We start from the raw sequence: 26,565 nt of genomic DNA on the forward strand, positions 1-26,565 counted from the left end.
TGGGCAGTACGCTAACCGCTTTCATGCCTAACAGCCACGTGATCACGCGCAACGCTAAACGCGACCTTCCAGGCATCCACGACGCAGCATTCAAATACCAACGACGGCCCACGTCGTGGTGCTCCTCATCAATGCACTCAAAATGGCAGAAGATACGCCAATGCCGGATGCAGACGCCGTACGGGAAAATACTCTCATGTACAGCCATGATGATGACTTGGACGAGAAATACCCGCTGCGGCCTTTGAATTTACACAAGACACTGCCGTTTCACACATTGTTCACTGATCTTTTCAACCCGCTCATGGACACGCAAAAAAAGAAGCAGTCGGTTGGCCCCCGGCGTAAGGTTGGACCGCACGGCCGCGGCAACCTAACGCCTCATGAAGCCAAGCGGAACATCGTCGAGCGCTTTATTGCGAATTGGCGGAAGCAGGTGGGGAATGACTTCTATCCTGCAATGCGCCTCATTATTCCCGAGAAAGACCGAGAGCGCGCCATGTACGGTCTGAAAGAGAAGACAATAGCAAAAATCTTGATCAAGCTTACGAGAATTGGCAAGGATTCAGATGATGCAAAGCACATGCTCAACTGGAAATTGCCTAGTCAGCTGCAAAAGGCATCAGCTTGGTCTGCTGGTGACTTTGCCGGACGGTGCTATGAGATTCTAGCGTCACGGCAACTCAAGACAGAGTATAGCGACATGAGCATTGCGGAAGTCAACAATGCTCTCGACAAACTATCGCAAGTCGGTACCGAAGAAGAGCAAGTCAAAATCTTCCAAAGATTTTACCGAAGGATGAATGCCGAGGAAATGACATGGCTTATTCGGATGATTCTCCGTCAGATGAAGATTGGCGCGACTGAGAAGACCTTGCTTGATATCTGGCATCCAGATGCGGAAACATTATTCAACGTGTCGTCGAATCTTCGGCGTGTTTGTTGGGAGCTTTTTGATCACAACATACGTCTTGAGGGCGAGAATACTGGTCTTAGTCTCATGCAATGCTTCCAACCGCAACTAGCTCAATTTCAGGACAAAGTAGGCTCGTTCCAGAAGATGGTTACCAGGTTCAAAGGAGATTCAGATGATGATACATTCTGGATTGAGGAGAAACTCGACGGTGAACGCATGCAGCTACACATGGTAGAGGACCCAGAAGCGCCGGGTGGGAAGTCGTTTGGCTTCTGGTCGCGAAAGGCGAAAGACTACACTTATCTCTATGGAAAACATTTCCACGGCGACGAAGCTGGAGCACTCACGCGGTTCATAACAGATGCGTTTGGAAAGAACGTGAAGAACATTATCCTAGACGGCGAAATGGTTACCTGGGACATGGAGACTGATCACATTGTCGGTTTTGGCACTCTCAAGACTGCAGCCATATCCGAGAAGGAGAACAAGACAAACCAAGAGACTGGCCAGCGGCCACTGTTTCGAGTGTTTGATTGTGTGTACCTGAACGATATGTTGCTCACCCAGTATACGCTTCGTGATCGCCGTCGTGCTCTGGAAAGCGCTGTCAAAGGTGTACACCGCAGATTAGAAGTTCATCCATACATCGAGGCGCGTTCGCATACTGAGATCGAGCCGGCGCTGCGGAAAGTGGTTGCTGAAGCATCCGAGGGCTTGGTGTTAAAGAACCCTCGCTCAATGTATTGCTTGAATCAACGAAATAACGATTGGATGAAGGTGAAGCCAGAGTACATGTCCGAGTTTGGAGAGTCTCTTGACTGCATTGTCGTTGGAGGGTACTTTGGCTCTGGTCGCCGTGGAGGTGCTCACTCATCTTTTCTTTGTGCACTACTCACGAACAAGAGCGCAAAGCCAGGAGACCCCAAACACGAACATTGTTGGTCATTCTTCAAGGTTGGTGGTGGATTTAGCTCGGACGACTACGCTGCTTTACGAGGACGAACGCAAGGAAAATGGCATGATTGGGATCCTCGGCGTCCACCGCCATTCATCGAACTAGGTGGCCACGAGCAGAATCGGCAACATGAAAGACCGGACCAATGGATTAGACCAAGTGACTCTGTCGTACTGGAGTGCAAAGCCGCCAGCATCGAGAGCAGTGACAAGTTCCGCTTTGCATTGACACTCCGCTTTCCACGCTTCAAGCAGCTCAGGACAGACAAACGATGGGATCAGGCACTTTCCGTACAGGAGTTCCTTGAAGTCAAAACCAAAGTAGAGATTGAGAAATCTGAGAAGGAGAAGGAATTCAAGATCGAACAGTCACGACGCAAGAAAGCGCGTGCATCGAGGAAGCCGTTGGCAGTGATGGGCAACGATACGGTGACGACACCATATGCAGGCCCAGAGTCTAAAATCTTCGACGGGCTCAGCTTCTACGTCATGACTGAGCAGATATACCCAGTGAAGAAATCCAAAGCTGACCTAGAGGTGCTCATCAAAGCCAATGGTGGCAAACTTATCCAACGCGACTCTACAGACAAGAATCTTATCATCATTGCCGACAAACGGCTGATCAAAGTTGCGTCGCTGGAAAAGCGAGCTACAAACAACATTGTCAAGCCGGTCTGGATCCAAGACTGTATTGCACAAAATGAAGCAGACACTGGCGCATTGCCCTACCTACTTCCTTTTGAACCGAACAGGCACATGTTTTACCTCCACGATGACGATCAGTTCGAAATTGAGAGTAACGTAGATGAAAATGGCGATCCTTACGCACGCGATATTACGACCGTGGAAGAGATGAGGAAATTGCTAGATGGGATGGCGAAACCGGAAAGTCCAGCTACGTTCCAGCGACAAGGATTTTTGAAACAGCTGGAAGATCATGGCAAGCCTTTGGAGCAGCTGAAGACCCATATGTTTCACTCTGTCAAGGCTTTATTCCCAGATGATGTGGATAACAAAGATTGGTCGTTGAAGGCGCAACTGGCGAAGAACTATCTCCGTTTTGGAGATGGGCTGATTGCCGACGACGAGGAAGAAGAGGGGATCACGCACATCATCGTACCAGACGAAAGATCTTCATCCAGGATATCGAATGCAAGAATCTCTGGACTTGCTCGAATAGTTGGTATAGGATGGGTGGAAAAGTGCTTGAAAGAAGGTACAAGACTTGATGAAGAGAGATATCAGTGGGGATAGAACCTCGCGCTCTTTCGTATTTCTCAATGATAGCGATCATGATGCCACGAATTACTCAGTCTCCTTAAAATGTGCTTCCCTTCGTCAATCTCCTCCGCCAGCCCCTCTCCTTCATCTCCCTCTCTCCAGTATCCGCCCGCGATATCCTGAGCTCCCCACTCGGCACTATCAACGCACCCCCGCTCTGCTTCAAATGCTTCCGCAAGTCGGTCTCCTCTAGATACTCAGCCTCGGTGCCAAGCTCCTGCCTGATCGCAGCCGAGTAATCCATAATGCTGCGCAGCAGCCCCGGTCTTCGCCCACTCTTGTACATTCTCGAGCTCATCCGTGTATCGAGCCACATGCCTATCATGATGCATGTCCAGATGAAGTTGAATATGGACACCATAAAGAGGAAGATGTAGGAGAAGCCCCACTGGTATGTCTCGCTTGGTTGACAGGAGCCGTGCTCAAGCAAGTACGACGTGCTATATATATCTGTGGCAGGGATCTCGAAAGCGACTGGGACTTGGCCAAACCAGTCTGGTGGAGGTATTATCTTTTCTGGGTAGGTCTTGAAGCTCTTGATTTTGAGGCTTGGGGAAGGCAGATCCACAGATTTCCTTGTCTCTTCTGCTACCCATATTGAAGGCTCATCGATGTAGAACTCAGAGTAAGTAAACCCGTCTACATCTGTTCTGGTATTTCTGTCTGGATCATAATTGAACTTCCTTAAGTCTGAAGGAAAGTCAGCCAACTACTGAGAAGAGTCTGTGTCCAACATACAAAGATTGACGGCGTTTGTGAGTGGCCGATCGGCCTCTGTGATTATCAAGGGTTTCTCGTAGTCCAATCTATCCGCGTCTTCAATGATGTGCATCACCCGATTTATCTTACCCCATTCGATGAGGTTGCTCTCAATGTTTTCCACATAGAGCTCGTACGTAGTAATGTAACCGGTCATGGCAGCCATCAAAGTCGGAAACGACAGCACGTACAACGTCGACAGCAACATGGAAAGCATCGCAAGCCACCTGAAGAACCGGCGCCGTGTTCTTTTGCCAAACGCTAGAAACTCTCTTGCCAACACACCAAGTGTACCCATAGTCGTCGTTTCAAACGCGACAGCCGCGTAGAGTTTGTAGGACGTGAAATGCATCTCCATGTGATACACCAGCCACTCGTTGAAGACACGATAGTTGATCCAACCCAGCAGCAGCTGTCCACCTCTTCCAACAATGACGTCCCAAGCAACATCGATGACTTTGACCTGGGTGAAAGTAAAGGCTCCAAAGCTGAGGTTTGGCGTGAAAAAGTACGAGGAATCCATGATGCGCCATGTCGCACCAGGCTTCTCTTTCCAAAGACCATTAGGATAGCAGTCCCGACCCATGATGTAGCTCTGTGATGCCATTTCTGCGGCGGCAGCAAGGATTACAATGATGGCGAGCGCAAGGATAGCCGCAAGAGTAACTGAAGTTACTTTCCAAGGAGAAGATGACCATATTTCTTTCAACCCGGCTTTACGAGTCTCCGTCTTGGGCTGCAGTATATCAGATCCGGTGCCATCGTCGAGGCGCTGCATCTCTATTGCTTCTGCGCGTCTACCCTGCTCTTCAGCAGCATCCTGGGAGGTAACGGAGATGTACGCGGATGGTCTCATATTGGAACAAGCGATAGCATGTGACGCATATCGAGACTAAGAGACATGTGTACGTGTGTGTCTGGAATCATAGTTTCAGAGACGGTACGATAATTTGAAGTGCGCTGCGTTTAGGCGCCCAAGATCGTCGTGTATATGAACCTGGCAGTTGCAAGGCCAAGCGAGGCGCAGCAGTGGGAGCATTGCAGATTGGGGGCTGGAAGATGGCCGTTACGAATCAAAAATACGTTGGAACACGGAAGCTGGTACTTGTTGTTTTGCCATGCTCGACGTGAGCTTTGAAATGGGTGTGTATTCTATCCAGTGGCGATGGAAGGGGTGGTTCTATACGAAGTACTACTAGTAGCAGTAGCTCGCCGCTACGCGCGCATCATTAACATGGGGAATTCAGACAGCGCTAGGGTCCACAACGGGAGGTTCGTCCTCCAGGCCTCGCAACCTACTCGATCACAAAAACAAACCATCTTATCTTGAAGCAATAATGCAGCTCGGTGATACGAGCCAGGTCGGGCAGGTTAGTTCATGCTAGCGCCGCACACCCCGCATATCCCGCTTCCAACCAGGGGCCAGCAACGGACCAAGCTACAAATGGCAATGTTTACATGGTCTTTGATGAAGTTGATTCGTTGCATGTGTAATAAATCCTGTCAAACCGTAATGCACAAGGTTCACGATCCAGCATGTGAGCGAGAACCGAGCGGGGATTTAGCAATGATGTCTCCTGACCCTTTCACCCTTACTCCAGCAGGGTGAAGCGAGGAGAAGAACAACTTGAATCTCCTTACTCACCAAAGGCTGTAAATGTGTATATCGCCAGCATACCTGCGTCTGAAATGGCAGCCCTCTGGAACCTGCGAATAGCCTTGCTCACGGGACTGGCTGTTACTCTCCTGGGCGCATTCTACATCTACCAATCGCCGTCGCCCCTGGATTTTACCGTACCGCATCGCACATCAGGCAACGGCCTACCTGGACTCGAAGTGTCGCTCAGCCCGAGATCTCGAGACCCGCCTACTCTTCTCGTGACTGTGGAGAATAATCACTCGGATACAACATACACGGTACTCAAATGGAACACGCCACTGGATCCATACGCACTCGACGCGGGCGTCTTCAGCATCATAGACGAAACTAGTCACCGCGAGATAGAACAGGCTATAATACATATTACTCGCAAAATGCCACCACCTCCGAACCAGTTATTGACCTTGGCACCCGGTATGCGAGAAGAGATTGAGATATTGTTTAATAGGCCGTGGATGCCTGAGCGCAGGCCGGCAAAGTACAGGGTTGGTGCTGAAGGAGTGTTCAAAGGAGCGTGGGCAAAGCACCGAGATGAACTGACGAAGGACGAGTTGTACGCTTTTGCGACGAGTCCGTTTAGTGGTCGGAGATTCGTAACGAACGAAGTTATCATGGAAATCTAATGGTAATACAGATGTAATGAGATACGAGGGAATGAACATATAAGGCATATGAATGGATACTGGAGTATCAACAGTGTAATCTTGTCCAATCTTCACTGTTCATCCCTCTGCCATACACCTCTCCTCAACCTTCTACACCTCTACCCATTCAATCTGCACCCCAAACTCTTCTCCCATTCTCCACAGATCTTCATGTACCCTAATGTCCAACCAACACACCTCCCATCACAAAATCCTATACGACGTGGACGTGACAGCCTGCAATATAAACTAAACCACCGCCCCTCACATCAGCAACCGCAAATCTTCAAGCGTTCAGCGCAAAAACGTACCTTTCTCGGCTTCTCTAACCGCTCCCATAGCGAAGCATGCGACGCCTTCGTCATCACGCTTCTGATCGAGTTTCTCGTGAGTGTGCGTTTCATATTTTTTCCAAACTTCTCCAGATACCTTCTCGTCAAAAAAAAGAAGAAGGAAAGAATGGCAGTAGAAGTACTTGATAAGAGAAAATAGCAGTTGAAAGGAGCCGGGGGCAGGTGGAAGTTGGTGCTTTATGTTGAATTTAAAGGCTGTGAGATATAAAGTAAGCGGCAGACACAGCAGGTGAACGCAAGTGATACGGTAAAGGGGCTTTGGTGAATATATTTGATACGGGAAATTGACACGGCAGACAAACTTGGGTATCCGCACGTGAGTTCGAAGTCGAGATTGATCGGCGGAAATAGAGTTTATTAGATGTGGAAAGTTACACGGGCGAGAGTATTGACTGGGAGTTGTTGCTGACGGGAACGTCGGGGAAAGGGAGAGAAATTAATGATTGTCGGTCTTATTGTCGTGGTCAGTCTCTGGTCGTACCATCTTTATGAGCATGGACATGTGTGTTTTTGTTGTATGTGCGATGTATGAGCAGGGATGGCTATGACACGAGGTGAGAGTGGATCGTGGGGAGTGAAAGGATAATATTACGTTCTGCTATATGGGAAGCATGTCAAGGATAACGAGGGTAGTGAGGAGGCCACCATGAAGTATGGAGATAAGTAGTATTAGCGGCGTGACTGTAGAGGTTGTAATTTCAACAGTGAGACTACAGACTCATCCTTCTTTTCGTGGTGCGCCAAACTTTGGACTACGTACCATATCTACTACTTATCAAGGCTAGTTGGTACACTGGCTATAGTATGTAGAGGCTACTCTCAATATCCGCCTCACATTTAGAGCTAGTCCGGAGGCTAGCCTCTGTTATTATGTGTAGTAGGCGGAACATTAGACGCTGCTACACGAATAGATTGTAAGAAAATATGGATCGAATGCCTTCACATGAAAACATCAGTTCAAGTGCTGATATGCTGATCCCGTTACGGTAACCGAAGCTAATTCAAAGCCAACAACCGTTACATAGCACCATCGCCGCAACTCCTGGTTATGTGACATACTAGCCCAATCATGTGCATTTATTGCTTGTCGTGTGCCTGCCTCTCGATATTCATCTCCTCAGACTGTCCAACCGAGCCTGGAGATCGTCGTCGTCGGGGTCAGCGCCTCCGCCTCCAACGGCCTGTGCCACCCTAGTTTCAGGTACTGTATTCTTTTGCAGGCCACTGGGTGTTTCGCCAAGCTGTCACTCGTTAGCAAATGCACTTCTAAACATGACATTCGACCTACAGCCTGGCCTAGATCAATGCCTATCTCGTCCAAAACTTGGTTGACTACGTCCTCGCTCTCCTCTTCGTCTTCCATGCCCGTGGCATCGTCGATGGCGTCATCCATCATCTCCTGTCGTTGATCCATGATGTCATTCTCCTTTTCGAATTCCATGGCGATACGCTGAAGCGCGGGGAGGTTCATCTGCCTGTTCATGCTTCCAAGCAGTGCTGCGAACGTTAGTATTGCGGTGGGCACATTGAGACAAAGACCTACTAGTGGCGCCTTTCATTGACTGCATCATCTGCTCATTGCTGCGAACCGTCTGCTTGCGGTCAGCCACATAGTCCCGATCTAGTTTACCATGCCCATATTTACCTGAATCCTCAACGAAATCGCCTGTAGTTGAGTGCGCATCTGGTAGAACTTCTGGATATAGCTGGGGCGAGTGTCAGTCCCAAGCCAGCAGTGCGACAGGTAGTAGGCCAGCATACCGTCGTGTCCGCACCAAGTCCTTTGCCTGTATCCGCAATGGGCCCATTTGGCCATTTTTGGCGCTCTTCTTAATGTCTGCAACCAGCTTCTTTTCCTGGTTCTCGAGCTTCACGCGCTCACGATCTAGCTCTCGCTGCGTCTTCTCGAGTGCACGCTGGTGTTTGCGCAGCCGCTCCGCCGGCGTCATGCGCTTTCCGAAGGCCCATTCTACGATCTGGGGGATATGTCAGCTGAGGCTGTAGTGAGAATCAGGCAGTACTCACATTCATGGCGGCGACGGGTGCGGAGTGGAGAAGGGCCGTGGGATGGCGTAGACTTGGGGTGGGAGATTAGCGGATAGGGCCTAACCGCTACCTATCGCTGTCAAGGATATGATGTAGGCAGGTAGGTTGGCAAAGATGGCGGTGAAGTAGCCCGTCTGCAACCATCCGGGCTTCCAGTAATTGTCACACGTGGACTGGCTTGCTGGATTGTGGTAGATATTTGGTGTTCTGCATGCCTGGTCGAGTAGCCGTTGGATCGTCACGCAGGTCAGCACGTTGGTATGTAGGGTCCTGCAATGCCGAGCCTTTGTCAAGTTATCACACTTGCATTATCGGACTTCCACTAGCCAACGGATTTCTATACTGGAGGCTCGCTGTCTCTCCCTCCAGGCCGCTTCCTTGCCACTCGCTCACATGCAAGACGCTGTATCGCATTGTCAGCCGGGCGGTCGCGTAGCAAGTGGGTGACAGCCAATCCCTGCGTGCAATCTTGGTGGCGTGTGCACCACCAACTCTGACGTTCCCTCGCTGCATATTCTTTTCCTTCGTCCGCCGCCTCCCTCGTCCACGACACCATCTTCCCGTATCCAACACGACATGCGCCCCTCCTTGTAGCCTACAACACAACATCCAACCTCCCCGATGAATCCAAACCGTCGCAACAACCGCCGCCCCTCCACGCCGGGAGAGTCATCCAGCAGCCGCCAAGGCTCTTCCGACGGCTTTGTCCCGCGCCGAAATGCAGGACCCGGGTACATGACTGTCGGCGGCGGTAGCACAACCAGCGATGCCGCTGCCCGCCTGGTGTCTATGCTGGACGAAGACTCTGGCTATGGCGGCAGTGTGCAGGATGGCGAAGGCTCTGGCATGAATTGGCGCTCCAACATTGGCGAAGACCGCCCCTCGCCTGTACCCATACTCTCCGCGGGCTCATCAAATGCTGAGCACGAGAAGCAGCGCAGCCACGTCCTTCAACTGCGATACAACCAGAACAAAAATGCCCTCGGCCGCGCAATTCACGGCACAATTGAGGCCTTGAAAAGTTTCCAAGAAATGAATTTGAAATGGCCCGCACACTACCCTTCTATTCAAGCAGCAGAGAAGCAAAAATCACATCTTCGCAGCGACTCGCGGCCCGGACTACACCACACTCAGTCCGCAATGGGTGACTTCGATCCCGTTTCCCGCTCCCCTGAACGACCCCGCGGACCACGACGAGCCGGTACCACGATCGGAGACGACGCAGAGTCCAGTTCAGCCGTCGAACACAAGCGAAAGGACGAGCCTCGACTAGTGACACCTCAACTCGCCCACGACTTCTCTGTCCTGAAGTTGGAATTGCGCATGGGTAGCCGGACACAGACAGATTTGGTCCATTCGCTCGAAAAGAACTCCGTCGCCTCTCTCCTAGACGGTCAAATCCAGCAAAGCATACGCCACTTGTTCCTCCTCAAGGAGCGTATCGAAGACACCTCAAGTAAGGTCCTGGTGACCGGAGACTTGAACGCTGGAAAGTCTACATTCTGTAACGCCCTGCTCCGTCGCAAGGTTCTTCCCGAAGACCAACAGCCTTGCACGAGCATATTTTGCGAGGTTCTTGACTTTAGAGAGAATGGCGGGGTTGAGGAAGTTCATGCCATTCCCATTGGATCGACCTACAACCGCAACGACGAGAGCACATACATTGTCTTTGATCTGAAGGACCTTGAAAAGATTGTAATCGACAACGATCATTTCTCACAATGCAAGATTTACGTCAAAGACATCCGCGATGTAGACGAATCTCTGCTGAACAATGGTGTGGTCGACATTGCCCTTATTGACGCACCTGGACTCAACGCCGATTCCATCAAGACTACGGCTGTTTTTGCCCGCCAAGAAGAGATTGACGTAGTTGTCTTTGTTGTTTCAGCCGCCAACCACTTTACAGAATCAGCGAAAAACTTTATCTTCACGGCAGCCCGCGAGAAAGCTTACATGTTTATGGTAGTGAACGGCTTCGATACAATCAGGGATCAGAGACGCTGCCAGGAAATGATTTTGAAGCAGGTCAACAGCCTCAGCCCGGCAACTTTCAAAGAATCCAGCGAACTAGTGCACTTTGTTTCGAGCAACGCAATTCCTATGGGTGCCGGCGGAAGCCCTCCAGATGATGATGATGATGACCCATCTGGCAAGGGCAAGGGCAAAGAAGCAGAGAAGCAGCGGGATTTTGCAGACCTCGAGGCTTCACTAAGACGCTTTGTGCTGGAGAAGAGGGCCAGATCAAAGCTAGCGCCAGCAAAGACTTACCTACTCAACGTATTAGGAGACATGCACAACTTGGCAACTATCAACCGCGATGTTTCCCAGAACGAACTGGACCGTATCAAGAAAGAGATTGAGGCGCTTGAGCCAGAGTTTGAAGAATCAAAGAAGTCCCGAACAGAAGCTGGGGAAGCAGTGGACCGTATGGTGGAGGACACGACCTCGGAAGTCTACGGCCACACTCGCGACACTCTCAACGACTGCATTGCCAAGGTGGCCGAGCTGGACTTGGGCATCGAATACCCAGGACTCTTTTCAGCCTATCAGTATGCTGAAGACATTCGCGATTCCATGTTGCACGAGGTCACTGAAAGCGTCCGCCTGTGTGAAGAGTATGCGCGAAACCAGGCTGTACAGGGCTACAATGGCATCAAGAACCTAGGTGTCTTGCATCTTGGCAACAACCTGTATGCGGATGTCATGTTCCGCCCAGAGCGAATGTTCAGGAAGTCCGTGCACGCTCTAGCTAGACAAGTCGACATTGACATTGACTTATGGGACTTTTTCGATGTCGCAAGTCTTTGGGAGCGACAAGAGAAGGCCGCAGGTGCTGGTATGGCTATGACAGTTGCAGGTCTAGTAGGAGGCAGGCTAGTCGGTGGTGTTGGCTGGGTGGATGGCGCTCTCGGTGCTGCCAAGATCATGGGCACGGCCAATATGAGGAGACTACTGATCCCAGGTCTCATCGCTGGTGGTAAGTCATGCAGCACAGTCATGTTCCGATCTATACTAACGTTTGTAGTTGCTCTCGGAATATCCTATGTTCTTGCATCAGTACCCAAGTCGCTTCCTCATCGACTCAGCGCTAAACTGTCTCAGCAGCTGACGGCAATCGACTACACCCACTCAAATGCTCTTCGCATCAGCTCCGAGGTCCGACGCGCACTGAAAGGTCCCGCCAACGACGTTCGGATTGGTCTGCAGAGGAATGTCGAAAAGCTTCAACTTCAAAAGGAGGAGACGACCAAGATCAAGGCTGAGACCGAAGTAGCTCGCAAATACTTTGGCAACCTGGTCCGCAGCAGTAACGATTTGCGCCAGACCGTGCAACGAGTTGACCTTGAGGCTGCAGCACCTGTCATTGCTGGCCCGACGCAGTAGGTTAATCAATTCATGTCGTTATGTCCCTTGGAAGAATTATGGATCACGCGAACAAAGCAAGAGGCTTTTGAGCATGAAGGCGTTTGAAGGTGTTCAATGCAGGCTATGATGAAGTCATGGCCGTTTTCCTGTGTACATACAAATAACCAATACCCCTCTTGCCCCATTGAATGATATTTTTAAAATTGCACTTTGACTCAATGCACATGCGGTTTGCTGATGAGAGTGATGCCAAGCGGAGGTGCGGAGCCCCGAACGTCTGTCGTCATGCTAAGCTCGAATATGAACGCCTAGCCAACATCGCCGTCCACCTCAACGTATAACATCTGCCACTTGATGGCGCCTCACACATCGTCAAAACCGCGGTGATGGAAGCAAGAAGAGACCCGCGGTCTTTTCTTTTCTTCATAATTCTCCTGCTGCTCATCAACTCGCCTGAACCGCAGCAGCCCACGTTCAATGCGCGCACGCGATTCCGGGAACTTATTGATCGCGAATATTACCAGCTGGACCTGTTGAATCGAACGCGATATGGCGATTTCGATGCGAAGAATAACAAGTGGTTGAACATCAGCGGGCTGCGAGAAGAAGATGGCTTTGCATGGGAACTGCTGGACCCTGTGAGGCAAAAGGCCAAGGCGCAGTCGGAGCAGATACTCAGGGAACCATGGAAGAGGATGCTGGATGGTCCACTCGAACAGGGAGAGCGTATGATGCCCGTGTACAAGAACCTCTCTGGCTATGTGCAAGGCGAATGGACACGGTCGGCCCTCAGTCGCATCCGACACCCCGGTGATATGGGCAACTCCTCGTCAAACCCGGACAACCCGTTTGGAAACATAGTTGACTTTGACCGGAATATAACGGGAGCAGGAGGACCGGTGCGGCTGCATATCACAGAGCTCGAAGACAAGATGCGGAGAAACGAGAACCAGACCATATCGGAGATTAGCGCAAAAGTAATCATCGGTGACCGGGACAGCTTTGGGGGCAACTGGTGGGAGTTTGTAGTCCATGGCGTCCACTTCCTGAAGAGCGGCACCGCTGTGTTGACTACGACCAGCGATCGATTTGCGGGGATCTTCGCCCTACCCCATATGCAGATTTCGCCGTATCTGTACGACACGTCGCAGGAATTTCTCAACTGGACCATACACGAAGTGATTGAGCGGCAAGAGAAACGTACGTTTATCTTGTGGAATCCGTGGACATCTGCGGTAGATGGAGCCAACGAAGGCTTGTTCCAGGGTCGTCACTGTGAGTTTGTGTTTTATCTTCAAGAGTTTCCGAGCCCGTATAATATCGACATGGACTGGCTGGAGCATGAGCTACGATATCCCACGGGAGCTCCGATTCCGCGGCAGATGTCACACACCATGTCTATGGTAGGCTTCTCTCCGGACTGCGGGCTTGTGATTGAGTCAAAGGGTCCTCCAGACTTTCCGCCCTCGGAAACAATGCATTTGGTGGGCTCGAAAACAGAGATTTTCAATTCACGGGCTCGACAGAGTGTCATTGCATTTGCCATTAGCTTGGCATTCCAACTCTGGTTTACTATGAAGCAGATGAAGGAGACTGCAACGCCATCGATGCGTAGCAGGGTCAGCTTCTATACCATTGCCATGATGGCTGTGGGTGATGGGTTCACATTCTTAATCCTCATCTTTATGTATCTTTTCCTGGGCACTGCACAGCTGGCGCTTTATAGCATAGCATTCATAGCGCTCTTCTCAGTGCTCACGCATCTCCGGTTCCTAATGGATATCTGGTCTGTTCAGGCCGCAGAGAGAGCCCGCCAGGAGCGGCAGCAGGCATCGGCAGCTGCAAATTCAACGCCACCAGCGCCATCTCGTACCGCCACACCAGCAGCGCCTTCCGAAGAGGGATTGCCATTACCAGCCACTGCAGCGCGACCACGACCACCTACGCCCATTATCATCGCACCAGACCAGGATGATCCTGACGAGGATGTTGATACTGGTCCAAACAACAATACAACTACTACCAATGCGAATGCGAATCCCAGAGCTGAGCTAGGCACACTGTACAGTCGCTTTTGCCTAATGCTGATAGTGCTCTTCTTTGTCACTATCCAGTTTGCCGCGGCGCGCACGACGTACCGTACTATCTACTTTGACGTCGTTTCATTTTTGTACCTTTCCTTCTGGGTACCTCAGATTTATCGAAACACGATGCGGAACTGTCGACGAGCACTGCGGTGGGACTATGTTGTGGGGATCAGTGTTGCTCGGATTGCGCCCGTCAGTTATTTCTATATGAAGGATGACAACGTGCTGTTTGCGCAGACAGACTGGAGGGCCATGGGGGTGTTAGTGGGTTGGGTGTGGGTGCAGGTGGTGATGCTGGTAAGCCAGGAGGTGCTCGGACCAAGGTTCTTTGTCCGAGACGGATGGGCCCCGCCGGCGTATGACTACCACCCGATCCTCCGTGAGGACGAGGAAGGTGCGACGATGCCGCTGAACATGACGACGTCGAGTGAGTCTGCGACGGCGCTGGATGCATCGTCGTCTGGGACTTGTGCAGAGGGAGAGTCGGCCAAGGCATCAGGCGAGTCGAGGTCCAAGGGCAAGAAGGTGTTTGACTGCAGTATCTGCGCCAACGACATTGAAGTGCCCGTGGTACCCGCAGGGGCAGATGAGAACAGTGCGACGGGCACGAGCATGCTGCTGCAACGACGACAGTACATGGTGACGCCGTGTCGACATATCTTCCACACTGGCTGTCTCGAAGGATGGATGCGATATCGGCTCATGTGCCCCAACTGCAGAGAGAGTCTGCCGCCTCTATAGTGCAAAAAAATAAAGGCATGTTTGTTCATATATGCATGTGTTGTGTGTAGATTGTCAATTACGAGAGGGATGCGTAATATAGTCACGTGGTGCGGTATTCTTTGTCAAAGTCCGCGTAACCAAGTGGGCTTGCACATCGTCATTAGCGACGTCGTCATCGTCGTGTTGATCCACGTGCACTGCCAAAAGGTACTGACACATCTGCGTCTGCCGTGAGTAAGTAGGTGAGACGCAAGTCATGCTTTTGCAGTAGGGCCATGTGCATGGCCACGGTTCTGTTTGTAAGATTGCTGCGGGTGTGTCCGGCAGGCACTGAGTTTGGCATGGCTGATGGGGCATTTGTTATTCTTAGCCCCGGAACGCCACACTTAGCCGCCCCGATGCGATGAGTGGCTGGGGCTACCAAGATCCCTGAAGGCCGCCACGCGAACCCTGGCCTTTGCTGCGCCTACGCAACCCTCAGCCTCTCCTTCACACCACCCTCGTTTATCACTGCATGTCTGCTGCGCTAATTTTCTAGAATACGACAGCTGTGTCACTCTCTCTGAAACCTTACTTCCAGCCTGATCTCCTTGGTTGTCCCTCCTTGGAACCCCCAAGACAAGTCTGCTCGACATCCGTTTGTCTACACAATTGTTCGCTGCTGCCGCCTCGGCTCCAGCTGCACCACGCCTGTGCCCTTTAACCCCGCAGCTTATTGTCGTACATGCTACATACATAGCCAACGTCGCATTCACCGCCTGCGCTCATACAAGAGACTCGACTCCCGTCGAGGCGCACATCCCGTTGTGCCGCTTGTCCCGCTGTTTCGTCGGGGCTTTTAAAACCTCTCCGGCGCCTGATCACCATGGCCGCCAACGACTACTACAACAATAACAACAACCACAACCCCAATCTCTACGGCCAACCGCCAGACAGAAACGATGCGCCTCTGCCTGCACTGCCCGGAAATCACACACAAACACCAGTCTCGCCCGTCGGCTCGCCTTTTGACGACCGGCCGCATCCCGTGCATACACATAGCAGCGGAGCCATGAGTGGTATGCCAATTGATACCACGTACTCAAACACCTCATACCAGCCACCCACTCAGTATAGTTCCACTGCACACATCAACGATCCGCATGCGCGGCAACCAGACCCGTTTGCAGACCAAAATGCAATACCCTTGCAGAATCAAAACAGGAGGAATGACGGTAGCCCTGTACGATATGACAATGATCCAGAGTTTTATGGTATGGGAGTAGAGCCGAGGAGGAAGAGCAGCAGAAAGAAGAAGAAGAAGGGCTTGTTCAACGGAGGAGTCACATGGGTCGTATACATTCTTACGGCGGTGCAAGTTGGCGTGTTTATTGGAGAACTTATCAAAAACGGTGCGTATATACCGTGACTTCGAGGCTGGGCCATGTGCTGACAAGATATCCAGGCATGCTAACCGGCTCTCCCATCCAAACCAAGCCCAATTTCAACATTATGATTGGCCCTTCGCCCTACGTCCTCATCAACATGGGTGCTCGCTTCACGCCCTGTATGCACAACATCAAGCGGGTAATCGAGGCCAACCCTCCGGTCCTCGAGTGGCCATGTCCCAACACCACTGTTATTACCCCAAACACACCGCAGTGTACCTTGGCCGAGCTCTGTGGCATGGGCGGCGGCGTTCCCGACCAGAGCGGCGTAACCAACTTCAAAGATCGAAGCCACGAGCCCGACCAATGGTGGCGCTTCATCACCCCGATGTTCCTACACGCAGGACTCATCCACATCGGCTTCAACATGCTACTGCAATGGACCCTCGGTCGCGATATGGAAAAGGAAATCGGCCCCTTGCGCTTCGCTCTCGTCTACTTTTCCGCCGGTATCTTCGGCTTCGTTCTCGGCGGCAACTACGCACCCGACGGCATTACATCCGTCGGCTGCTCTGGTTCTCTCTTTGGCGTCCTCGCCCTCACATTGCTGGACCTGCTATACAACTGGTCCACACGCCGCAGCCCCATCAAAGACTTGCTATTCCTCCTCCTCGACATGGCCATTGCCTTCGTCATCGGTCTCCTACCCGGCCTCGACAACTTCTCGCATATCGGCGGCTTCCTCATGGGTCTCGTCCTAGGTATCTGTATCATTCACTCGCCCGAGGCACTTCGCAGACGCACCGGCCAGGGTGAACCCCCTTACGCAACCGTGGATACGCAGCCGCTTGCCCCGAAATCCGAAACTCCAACGTCAAAAGTCACGGCGTTTGCGAAGCAACCGATTGGGTTTTTTAAAGGCAGAAAGCCGCTGTGGTGGGTGTGGTGGCTTGTTCGTGCGGGCAGCCTCATGGCGGTGTTTATAGGATTTATACTGCTGCTGAGGAACTTTTATGAGTGGAGAAATACGTGTAGTTGGTGTAAGCATTTGTCTTGTTTGGTAAGTCTTTATCATCCCTTCCTGTCATTTCCCTCTTGCTTAGAATCATGGCTAACCATATAATTATAGGATGTCACGGTCAATGGTGTCAATTGGTGTGATATGGGTAATTTGAAACTTACTTCGAATCAGACTAGTAAGAGGAGGGGTTTGGGCGGTCTTATTTAAGGGAGGAAGGTTGCCTTTGGTGCGGAAATGTTGGCAGTTTTTTTTCTTTGTTGTGAGGAAATGAAAAAAAGCAAGCATTGATACCAACCCCACGCGTGGCATATGTTTTTGTTTGTAGGACACGAGTTAGGTGGGTGGGTATTTGAGGGATACCCTGGATCGTAATGAGTATGATTTTTTTGGTATGTCGCTCTTTAAGTGTAATGAATGAGAGATGAAGAGAAGAGAGCAAAGCCATTCCTCCAGAGTACACATACCAAGGACTTTTCTCCATGTTCATCTCCCGTTACTCCTTTCCCCCTCCTTTCTTTCGCATAACCACAACCTGTTTCCCACTCACTTCCAAGCCGCCACTAGCCTACCCACCCTACCACGGCGAAGTCTGCGAGGAACCCCCAACCTGCACAGTTGGACCAGCAGGCTCCTTCCAATCCGGCGGCGTCGTAACCGTATACTCGAGATAACTCGCAACAGGCGGCATGTACATCTCCATATGTCCCGTCACACCGTCCCTCACTAGCACATTCCTCGTGTTCAAATGATCAGGCCGAGTCTTTTCTTCGACGCTGAGAAAGCCGCCAGACAGTCGATCGAGGAAGATGTTGAAATCATCTGCCTTGTTAATTTGGCAGCGAGCACCCTGAGACTCGCAGTGCGACATGAGTGCCGTGGCGCTGTTGAAGTGCTTGAGACACTTGGGACATTTCATGCGGGTGACACGGTGTTCGCCGAGGATGTGCTTGTTGAGGTCGCCGACGCAGTCAAAGGTTTGTCTAGCTGCGTTAGCAAAGACGAGTCGCAGATACGTAAGGATTGAATCGACTTACTCGCAGACAAATGGACAGTGGTACTTGCCCACTATGGCATCGTAGAACTTCTCAGGGTTCCAGTCGGTACTCATGGGGTCCCAGAAGCGTGAGCGCAAGATGTTGATCCCGTGCTCCTGCTCCATGGCAGCGTCATGGGCCGAGATAGAGAAGTCTTTGGGAGGATTGGGCTTCGCATCGGGGAACAGCGTAGCAGCAGTAGGCTTTTCCTTGCGGCTAACCCAGACTTTCTGCTTGGGGCTGGATGGACGAGGCACTCCCTTGGGGTGGAGAGATAGGTCAGCCATGGCCGGGGTGAGGGTCGTGTCGGGTTCAATGGCTTTGAAGTCGACTGCCTCGATCTCCTTGTCGTCGTCCAAGGGACCATCAAGGATGACACCACCTTCTTCTTCGTAATCAATTGCTGCGTCAAACTTGGATGTCTTCTGTCGAAAGCGGTCCAGCGCCGGGCCGCATTTCAAGAGCTCGCTAATCAGGTGCTTGTGAACGATGTGGCCCTGAAACTGGGATGCTGAGATCACCCCACAGTGACCGAATTCGAGGTGCTCGATGAACAGGGCAGCACTGTAGAAAGATTCGTGGCATCCGATGCAGGTAAGCTTCTGATCGACCTTGTGGTTGAGCTCGATGTGGCGATTCAGGCCGGAGGTGCTCTTGAACTCGTCCCCGCACACACGACATGCACGACCGTGTTCTGCCGGGCGTGTAATCTTATGCATTGCATAATCTTTGAAAGAATCAAAGTCCTCGTCACACTTGTGACAGTATTCGTGCTCGTCGGAACATTTCTTGTGGCTCCTCATCTGCTTCTCGGTGTCGAAGGACATGTTGCAGTCTTTGTACGTACACTTGAAGCGCCGGACTGGCACCAGTGGGGCAGGCATGTTGGCTTCTGTGATTGAGTCAAGAGTGAGTTGGTAGAAGTACAGAGCAATGGTGGTTCGGCTCACACAGTTGTGGGATGCTTCTGCTGGTATGTGATACCTTATGTGATGGGTAAGGTAAGATATCAGGTGAATTGAAAAAGAAAGGCAAATGAATCTACCTTGGCAGGACGTGCACTAGAAGGAGGCGGAAGAAGGTGATCGAAGCATTGATAATGTAGAGGGGAAAAGCAGTGAATGAGTGAAGGTGAGAGACACGAGAGGCAGGAGCGGTGAATTCTGGTAGCCACGGAGGAAAGTACGCTCTAGAAGCACAATAAACCCCTCTCACTCGCGCAACATAAACGGCATAAGAAAATAAATTATAGACTACAAAGAAATGTGGTAATGCTCTGACTGCGTCGCGTGGACGACAACACCCTCTGAGTCCTTGAGCGCTAATATTATCATGAATGCAAAATAATTGAATTAGATTGGTATCGTGAATGATTTAGAATCGCGAGTAAGGTAACCTAGGCCGTCATTAGCGATGAGTGAGAGATTTTACTTTGCAGCAAACGTACCACTTGCCCCTCAGGGTAATCTTGGCCCACTCGCCCTTGTCATCAGTTTCCTTCTCCACCTTTGTGCTGAAAGAGATGGCGCTCATGATGCCATCGCCAAACTTCTCATGCATGACGGCTTTGTAAGCCTGGCCGTAGTTTTGCACAATCTCATAAAGACGGTAAATGGTAGGGTCCTTGGGAGGCATGTCGAGGGTGCTGCCTCGGTTGGGAAAACCACCCAGCTGGGACTCAAGCTTTCCTGGGTCAATCTCGAGGACTTCGGAGAGTTTCTGGACATCTTCGGGTGAAGCCATGGCTTGGCCGTAGAAGAGAGCAGCGATTGCAACTTCGTCACGTCCTACGTGCTTTGCAATGGCCTCAAAAGTGAGGTTCTTCTTCTTCTTTGCTTCAAACAGAGTTGGGGATGACGGAGGAAGGCGAGGGATAAGCTCCTCCTATAGTTAAATGAGCATGGTTCGACGGGTTTTCACAGTTGGTAGCGAAACATACGTTGAGAGTAGCAACAGGATGTTCCCCCATCGCCATGGGGGTGGAGTGGAAGCATCTTGCAGCAGTAAGAGGGACTACAGGTCGGACAGGAGTGAATGCACGAGATGCCAGTCTGGCGGAAACTGCAAGACGAGGAGAGAAAGCCATGATGTGGAGATGAGCTACTGTTTACACAGTAACAATGAAAGATTGGTGCGTGTTGCAGAGTGAAGAAGAAAGCCCAGCCGTTCCCGCAGCGGGATAATAGATATACATAGTTAGAGGAAGAGCAGATAGATGTACAAGGGTACGTCATCCACGGCAACGGCCATCATGATTACGCGAACTTGTGGGGTACATGATAATGCGAAGCTTATCTATTTAAACCCGCGGGAGCCCCTGTGCTATTGCTCTGGTTAATAGGCGGGTGCTTTTGTCAAGCGCTGGCCGGCAGAAGTAGTACTTAGGTGTGCCGCCCGTGGCCGTGAGGGGCTAAGGGTGAGGGGTGAGGGGTGAGGGGTGAGGGGTGAGGTGAGGTGAGGGGCACAGAGACGGGTACGGGTACGGACAGACGGTTGGATGCATGCCATGACTATCCGCCCCCCCTGCACCGATTGCGATACTGTGCTGACCAGGAGAAATCAGGGTACGCGCAATTGATTGGGCATCGGCGCGGATTCCAGCTCATCCGCTCGCCAGCTACGTCGTTGCTCACACCCTTGCTGACCCTCCTGGCGCTAAGCTTGTGACGCGGGGCTTGTCCGAACACCTCGACCTCCAGCTCCGTCAGCTCTTGTAGCTCCAACAACACAATCATTCCAATTTCGCTCCTACCACTCCCCCTCCCAGCCTCTGTGCCAGCACCGCCATGTCTCGCCGAGACGATGACTTGGCGTACGGTGAGTACAATGCCCAAGAAGGGCAAGAGGGCGATCGCGGCCTCATAGGCGACATGGGTCGGCGTTTTGGCTTTGGCAAAAAAGAGGTGAGTACCAGTACTTACACACACCTCCTCCAGACGCCATGCTGTCATTGCATGCTCTGTATCTACACCTAGTCCCATCTTGATGTATCCCTGGGACTGCCCCACCATGACCGACCAAGCCCCAGACTAGCTTCGTCATTCACTAACCTCGCCCGCTTTCCTTTTCTTCTGTTCGTTGCATTCATTGCCTTGAGAGAAGCTTGGTTGTCCAAACACAAATACCTGACTCAACATACATAGAATACCCAGCCTCAGTCTTCATCCTCACAGCAAGGTGGCGGTGGCGGCGGCATGTCCTTCTTCAAGAAACTCCATGATCCTCTTCATGATTTCGTCTCCGATCTCAAAGATGCCATAAGTGGCGACGACCACAACAACCAGCAGAAACCCCCAGCGGAAACATATGAGCAGACAGGACAGCCTGCTGCTGCCCAAGAATATCATCAGCAACATCGCTTCTCCAGCTTCGCCCCAGAACGACATGGCAACGAGACCAAGTGGTATGTCGACGGGTGCTCGTACATGTACGCAGTATCCATAGCTCTCGAGCGCGCCAGAGAGTCCATCTGGATCCTCGACTGGTGGCTTTCCCCCGAGCTCTATCTTCGTCGCCCTCCTGCCAAGAACCAGCAGTATCGTGTCGACCGCATGTTGCTTGCGGCTGCTGAGCGCGGCGTCAAGGTCAACATCATTGTTTACAAGGAGGTTACCCAAGCCCTTACTCGTAAGTTACTGACTCCGTTGCTGCCCAACTACCTTCATTCTCTCCTACCAAGTTCGACGGACATGTTTACCAAAGCGCTCACGCGCATCGGCCTGGATGTCATATTTAAATCGCTTGAAGAGTGGGAAAAGACAGATCCGCTGATTGCCCCTCCTATTACAGTCTCATCAGCCCATACAAAACACCACTTGGAAGACCTCCACCAAAACATTGGTGTTTTCCGACACCCTGATCACTTGCCCGACGCCGCAGTGCTGCATTCGAATTTTCTCGCTTCTATGAAGAACATGACTTTCACTCCGGCAGCACTCGCTCAACTTCCAGGAGATGGCCTCAAGGCAATCTATGGTGCTCACGAAGGCACAGTCATGTATTGGGCGCATCACGAAAAGCTCTGCTTGATTGATGGCCACATCGCCTTCATGGGAGGACTAGACTTGTGCTATGGCCGATGGGACACTAACCAGCACGCAATAGCTGACGCCCATCCTGGCAATATCGACAGGATTGTCTTCCCGGGCCAAGACTTTAACAATGCTCGTATGCTAGGTAAGTTGCTATCTAAGGTCGCCGAGTTTGGTCCATATTTCATAGCTCTGCCGGCCAAGCTTTAGTCTGCTAGTAGTGCTAACTCGGACACAGACTTCCAGGACGTGACCAACTGGGAGAACAACAAGCTCGACAGGACCCAAAGCTCTCGTATGGGATGGTCTGATGTTGCCTTGTGTGTCTCTGGCCCAGTTGTTCAGGATCTGCGTACCCATTTTACGCAACGCTGGAATTTCATCTATGACGAAAAGTACAGCAAGAAAGCCACCAGATACGCCAGACTACCTGATACCAACAGCGGGGCTCAACAGGCGCCAACCCAACAACGGGATTTCGAAGGAGACGAAGGAGAGCGTGGTTTCGGTGGCAGCGAGGAGGGTGACCGAGGAATTTTTGGCCATGGTGGTCTACGTCAGAAGATGTACAGCAAGTTCGATCAGTACGGTCAGGGCCACAGTTCGCACCACCCTCAGCAACAATTACATGCGGAACACGGCTCGCAGAAGGGTGGTGTCGACTGCCAAATTACGCGAAGCTCCGCCAAATGGAGCCATAACCTGGTCACCACTGAGGTCAGTAGAAGCACGCACTAATACTAGAAAACCTAGACTAACAATGTATAACAGCGTTCAATTCAAAATGCGTACTGCGAGATCATCCGCAACAGCAAGCATTTCATCTACATTGAGAATCAGTTTTTCATAACTGCCACGGGTGACCAGCAGAAGCCAATCAAAAACAAGGTCGGTGAGGCCATTGTTGAACGCATTGTCCGCGCTGCGAGAAATGGCGAGAAGTACAAGATGATTGTTATGATTCCTGCTGTGCCGGCTTTTGCAGGCGATCTGAAGCTCGATGAAGCACTCGGTACCCGAGCTATCATGGAATGTGAGTGGCCAGAGACAATCATGTCAACATCAAGTAGAACCAAACTTTGCTAACCACTTCATCAATTACAGTCCAGTACGACTCCATCAACCGTGGTGGTCACTCAATTTACGAGGAGATTGCCAAGGCAGGATTCAACCCGATGGAATACATCCGGTTCTACAACCTTCGCAGCTACGATCGTATCAACTCCAGTCAGGTCATGCAGGAGACGGAGCAGCGCAGTGGCGTTTCCTACACTCAAGCTCAGGAGGGCTTCGATGCTGCCCACGACAACGCGCGTGGCTACCAGGCTTATCGCCCCCCGCCTACTCAGGAATATGGTGTATACGAGATGGACGGTTCCTCCGCCCCTCAACAGCAGTACGATGGTGGTCCACAAAGCCAAGGCAGGAAGAGCGACTATGACCGTTACCAGCAAGAAGCAATGAAGGTCGGCGGGCGACAAGGTCTTGGCGATGGACGCTGGGACACTGTCAGCGAGTGTTATATGCTCGGAGGCGAGGACATTCGTAACGTGCCTTGGGAAGGTAGCCCCGATGCTGAGATGGATGCTTTCGTATCTGAAGAGCTGTACATTCATAGCAAGCTCTTGATCGCTGATGACCAGGTTGTCATCTGTGGGTCTGCTAATCTCAACGACCGCTCGCAACTTGGCGATCATGACTCTGAGATCGCGATCATCATCCACGACCCCAACACGGTAGAGTCTTCCATGGACGGACAGCCATGGCGCGCGTCCGAGTTCGCCGCATCCCTTCGAAGGGAAATCTTCCGAAAGCATCTCGGCTTGCTCAAACCTCAGGACATGGAGCGACCAGATGCCAACTATGAGCCTGTAGGAATCCCTAATCAATACGATTGGGGATCGCAGGAAGACCGCCAAGTTGTAGACCCCATTTCTGACGAGTTTTGGAACCTATGGAACTGGAGAGCACACACCAACACACAGGCTTTCGCAAAAATCTTCCACCCCGTACCCAGTGATGAGGTCAAGAACTGGAAGCAATACGACGAGTACTATTCTCGCTTCTTTGGCCAGGACGAGAAGGCCAAGGAGAACAAGAAGCCGTCATTGTACAAGTGGGGCCATGTTGTTGCTGAAAACTTTGCTCCAGGCGAGCAGGGTGTGCGTGAGGTCAAGGAAATTCTCAGCACGATCAAGGGCAACCTTGTTGAGATGCCGTTGCTTTTCTTGAAAGAGGAAGACATTGCCAAGGAAGGTGTGGGGCTGAATGCTCTTACCGAGGAGCTTTACACCTAGTTTAGCGGGCTGGGTATGGTATGGTGGGCTGCACCAATTGGGTTTGGATAGCTAAAGGCCCATACTGCAATGAATGCAATTGACAAGATAGTCCTTTCATAAAGTCTGCAATATGCAATTATGCAAATGGTATTTGTTCAAGTCATGTATGTGGTTAGTTATGGAGGCAAAAGGAGTGTACTCCTGAACGGCGGCGAGAACCTCGTACTAACGGCGGGTGTTGAATCCTAGCGCTGATCGCCCCTGGGTAAGTAAGCGTCGCGTATGCGAACTCCCCAGATTCGCGTGCAATCGTTGTGCGATTTATCTTGGGCGTACGACCTCTTGTGTCGCCATGCCTCGATTAATAACGGCACGAAATGCCGCGATACTCATCAATGTCGCCCTCCTGACGGCTCTCTTCCTACACCTGAAATTCGAACTCTGGGACAAGAGCGCCGTTGCGCCCGGCCCCGCCAGTCTGACACACCTACCGGACGAACTCTACGACGAGCAACGAGCAACGAGCGGTCCGTCGTCGCACAAGCCAAAGGAGAAGGGGGATGAGGAGGAGGGGGTGAAGCCGCTGCAAGCGAATGGCAGTGTCAAGGCGCAACAACGAACCGCCGTCGTAGTCGCCAGCCAAAGTTCCGAGAACGCGACGTGGCTCGACGAGTACTTTCCCGAGTGGGAGAAGAACATTTATCGAGTCGACGACAAAAATGCGCCTCTTACCGTTCCCTTGAATAAAGGTCGCGAAAGCATGGTGTACCTGACGTACGTTCCTCTCCCTTGCCCCCCCCCCTTTCAGCAAAATCAATTAAATAAACTAACATTGTACGAAACAAAAAAACAGCTACATAATCGACAACTACGCCACCCTTCCCGACACCATCCTCTTCCTGCACCCCAACCGCTACCAATGGCACAACGACGACCCAGACTACGACGGCGTCCCCATGCTCCGCCGCTTCCAATTCCCCTACCTACGCCAGCAAGGCTACGTCAACATCCGCTGCGCCTGGTCTCTCGGGTGTCCTGCCGAGATAAAACCACTGGCTGAAGCGGGCGAGCACCGCGAAGCCGTGCATGCGGGCGGTGACTACAAAAAGGCGTTTGAAGAGCTGTTTCCTGGGGAGAAAGTTCCCGGGGTCGTAGGCGTGAGTTGCTGTGCGCAGTTTGCGGCGACGCGGGAGAAGGTGTGGGAGAGGACGCGCGACGAGTATGTGCGGTTTAGAGAGTGGATTGTAAAGACGGAGCTTGGGGATGCGATTAGTGGGCGGGTGTTTGAGTATTCGTGGCATAGTAAGTTTGTTTGCCCCCCCCCCCCTCCCTTTTTTTTTAAGAGTCTCGTGGTTGAAAGGGTCAGTGGCTGATTGAATTGTGTGTGTGTACCCAATTAGTTATTTTCGGGAAACCGGCTGTACATTGTCCAACGGTCAAGAGTTGCTATTGCAATGTCTTTGGGCTGTGCGATTTGACGTGTAGGGATCAGGGGAGTTGTGAGGGAAGATATACATTACCGCCTTACTCGGTGCTGCCGAAAGGATGGCCGTTGGTGGGGTGGGATGGTAAGGAGAGGGAAAGAGCGGCGTCGGAAGACTGAGATGAATTGATACCCCCCCACCCTGTTATATATTTACTTGGCTGCTGTGTTGCGCAGTTGGGAATGATTTTTTGGCGACTGAGAGGAAGAGGAGAGATGGGTTGTGATGCCTAATCCTCATCTCACATCTTGATGTATGCTTGATGTATGGGTGGAGGTTGCGTGGGCTTCCCTGGCCCTGATGACGGAAATCGTTACGACGTGTGCATTTGTTCATGCCCACGGCATTATGACTACGATGTCCAAGTCACATGTTGCTACGATGCTAGTTTTACAGTAAGAGAGGGGCTGTATGGCTTTGGGCATTACAAGAGGCATCTACCAAGCAGTGGAGAGATTGCTACTTGCTCCTCCCCCAAATCAGAGCACTGTTTTCAGTCACGCCCGACAGCTTTCCCTTCAACAGCAACAAGCTAGCCCAAGGCCCAGTTCACGCAT

The 26,565-nt window shown here is 51.6% G+C and overlaps 10 protein-coding genes across 10 annotated transcripts; 6 read left to right on the forward strand and 4 right to left on the reverse strand.

Moving 5' to 3' along the window:
* Positions 1-142: 142 nt before the first annotated feature.
* Positions 143-3,124, forward strand: COCMIDRAFT_2274 (uncharacterized protein; the record flags this gene model as incomplete). The annotated part of the gene is made up of 1 exon (XM_007686393.1): positions 143-3,124. One exon carries the CDS (start codon positions 143-145, stop codon positions 3,122-3,124), a length of 2,982 nt encoding a protein of 993 aa, XP_007684583.1.
* Positions 3,125-3,188: 64 nt separating this feature from the next.
* Positions 3,189-4,766, reverse strand: COCMIDRAFT_33686 (uncharacterized protein; the record flags this gene model as incomplete). Its single annotated transcript, XM_007686429.1, has 2 exons — positions 3,189-3,796; positions 3,890-4,766. 2 exons carry the CDS (start codon positions 4,764-4,766, stop codon positions 3,189-3,191), a joined length of 1,485 nt encoding a protein of 494 aa, XP_007684619.1.
* An 833-nt stretch (positions 4,767-5,599) lies between these two features.
* On the forward strand, positions 5,600-6,193 carry COCMIDRAFT_86262 (uncharacterized protein; the record flags this gene model as incomplete). The annotated part of the gene is made up of 1 exon (XM_007686453.1): positions 5,600-6,193. The coding sequence occupies one exon, from the start codon at positions 5,600-5,602 to the stop codon at positions 6,191-6,193; it is 594 nt and encodes a 197-aa protein (XP_007684643.1).
* A 1,483-nt stretch (positions 6,194-7,676) lies between these two features.
* On the reverse strand, positions 7,677-8,598 carry COCMIDRAFT_23388 (uncharacterized protein; the record flags this gene model as incomplete). The annotated part of the gene is made up of 6 exons (XM_007686413.1): positions 7,677-7,808; positions 7,856-8,064; positions 8,111-8,159; positions 8,213-8,273; positions 8,329-8,543; positions 8,593-8,598. 6 exons carry the CDS (start codon positions 8,596-8,598, stop codon positions 7,677-7,679), a joined length of 672 nt encoding a protein of 223 aa, XP_007684603.1.
* Positions 8,599-9,234: 636 nt separating this feature from the next.
* On the forward strand, positions 9,235-14,810 carry COCMIDRAFT_86069 (uncharacterized protein; the record flags this gene model as incomplete). Its single annotated transcript, XM_007686454.1, has 3 exons — positions 9,235-11,593; positions 11,642-11,996; positions 12,380-14,810. 3 exons carry the CDS (start codon positions 9,235-9,237, stop codon positions 14,808-14,810), a joined length of 5,145 nt encoding a protein of 1,714 aa, XP_007684644.1.
* Positions 14,811-15,657: 847 nt separating this feature from the next.
* On the forward strand, positions 15,658-17,387 carry COCMIDRAFT_86270 (uncharacterized protein; the record flags this gene model as incomplete). Its single annotated transcript, XM_007686455.1, has 3 exons — positions 15,658-16,183; positions 16,237-17,219; positions 17,289-17,387. The coding sequence occupies 3 exons, from the start codon at positions 15,658-15,660 to the stop codon at positions 17,385-17,387; spliced, it is 1,608 nt and encodes a 535-aa protein (XP_007684645.1).
* Positions 17,388-17,754: 367 nt separating this feature from the next.
* Positions 17,755-19,098, reverse strand: COCMIDRAFT_23392 (uncharacterized protein; the record flags this gene model as incomplete). The annotated part of the gene is made up of 2 exons (XM_007686414.1): positions 17,755-18,160; positions 18,215-19,098. 2 exons carry the CDS (start codon positions 19,096-19,098, stop codon positions 17,755-17,757), a joined length of 1,290 nt encoding a protein of 429 aa, XP_007684604.1.
* A 490-nt stretch (positions 19,099-19,588) lies between these two features.
* On the reverse strand, positions 19,589-20,300 carry COCMIDRAFT_33692 (uncharacterized protein; the record flags this gene model as incomplete). The annotated part of the gene is made up of 3 exons (XM_007686430.1): positions 19,589-19,610; positions 19,662-20,098; positions 20,154-20,300. The coding sequence occupies 3 exons, from the start codon at positions 20,298-20,300 to the stop codon at positions 19,589-19,591; spliced, it is 606 nt and encodes a 201-aa protein (XP_007684620.1).
* Positions 20,301-21,000: 700 nt separating this feature from the next.
* COCMIDRAFT_2283 (uncharacterized protein) lies at positions 21,001-24,542 on the forward strand (the record flags this gene model as incomplete). The annotated part of the gene is made up of 5 exons (XM_007686394.1): positions 21,001-21,117; positions 21,358-22,390; positions 22,484-22,962; positions 23,017-23,278; positions 23,350-24,542. 5 exons carry the CDS (start codon positions 21,001-21,003, stop codon positions 24,540-24,542), a joined length of 3,084 nt encoding a protein of 1,027 aa, XP_007684584.1.
* A 334-nt stretch (positions 24,543-24,876) lies between these two features.
* COCMIDRAFT_86289 (uncharacterized protein) lies at positions 24,877-26,127 on the forward strand (the record flags this gene model as incomplete). The annotated part of the gene is made up of 3 exons (XM_007686456.1): positions 24,877-25,298; positions 25,378-25,826; positions 25,925-26,127. The coding sequence occupies 3 exons, from the start codon at positions 24,877-24,879 to the stop codon at positions 26,125-26,127; spliced, it is 1,074 nt and encodes a 357-aa protein (XP_007684646.1).
* Between the last annotated feature and the right edge of the window lie 438 nt (positions 26,128-26,565).

This window comes from Bipolaris oryzae, assembly GCF_000523455.1.
Source record: "Bipolaris oryzae ATCC 44560 unplaced genomic scaffold scaffold_19, whole genome shotgun sequence".
Taxonomy (NCBI): domain Eukaryota; kingdom Fungi; phylum Ascomycota; class Dothideomycetes; order Pleosporales; family Pleosporaceae; genus Bipolaris; species Bipolaris oryzae.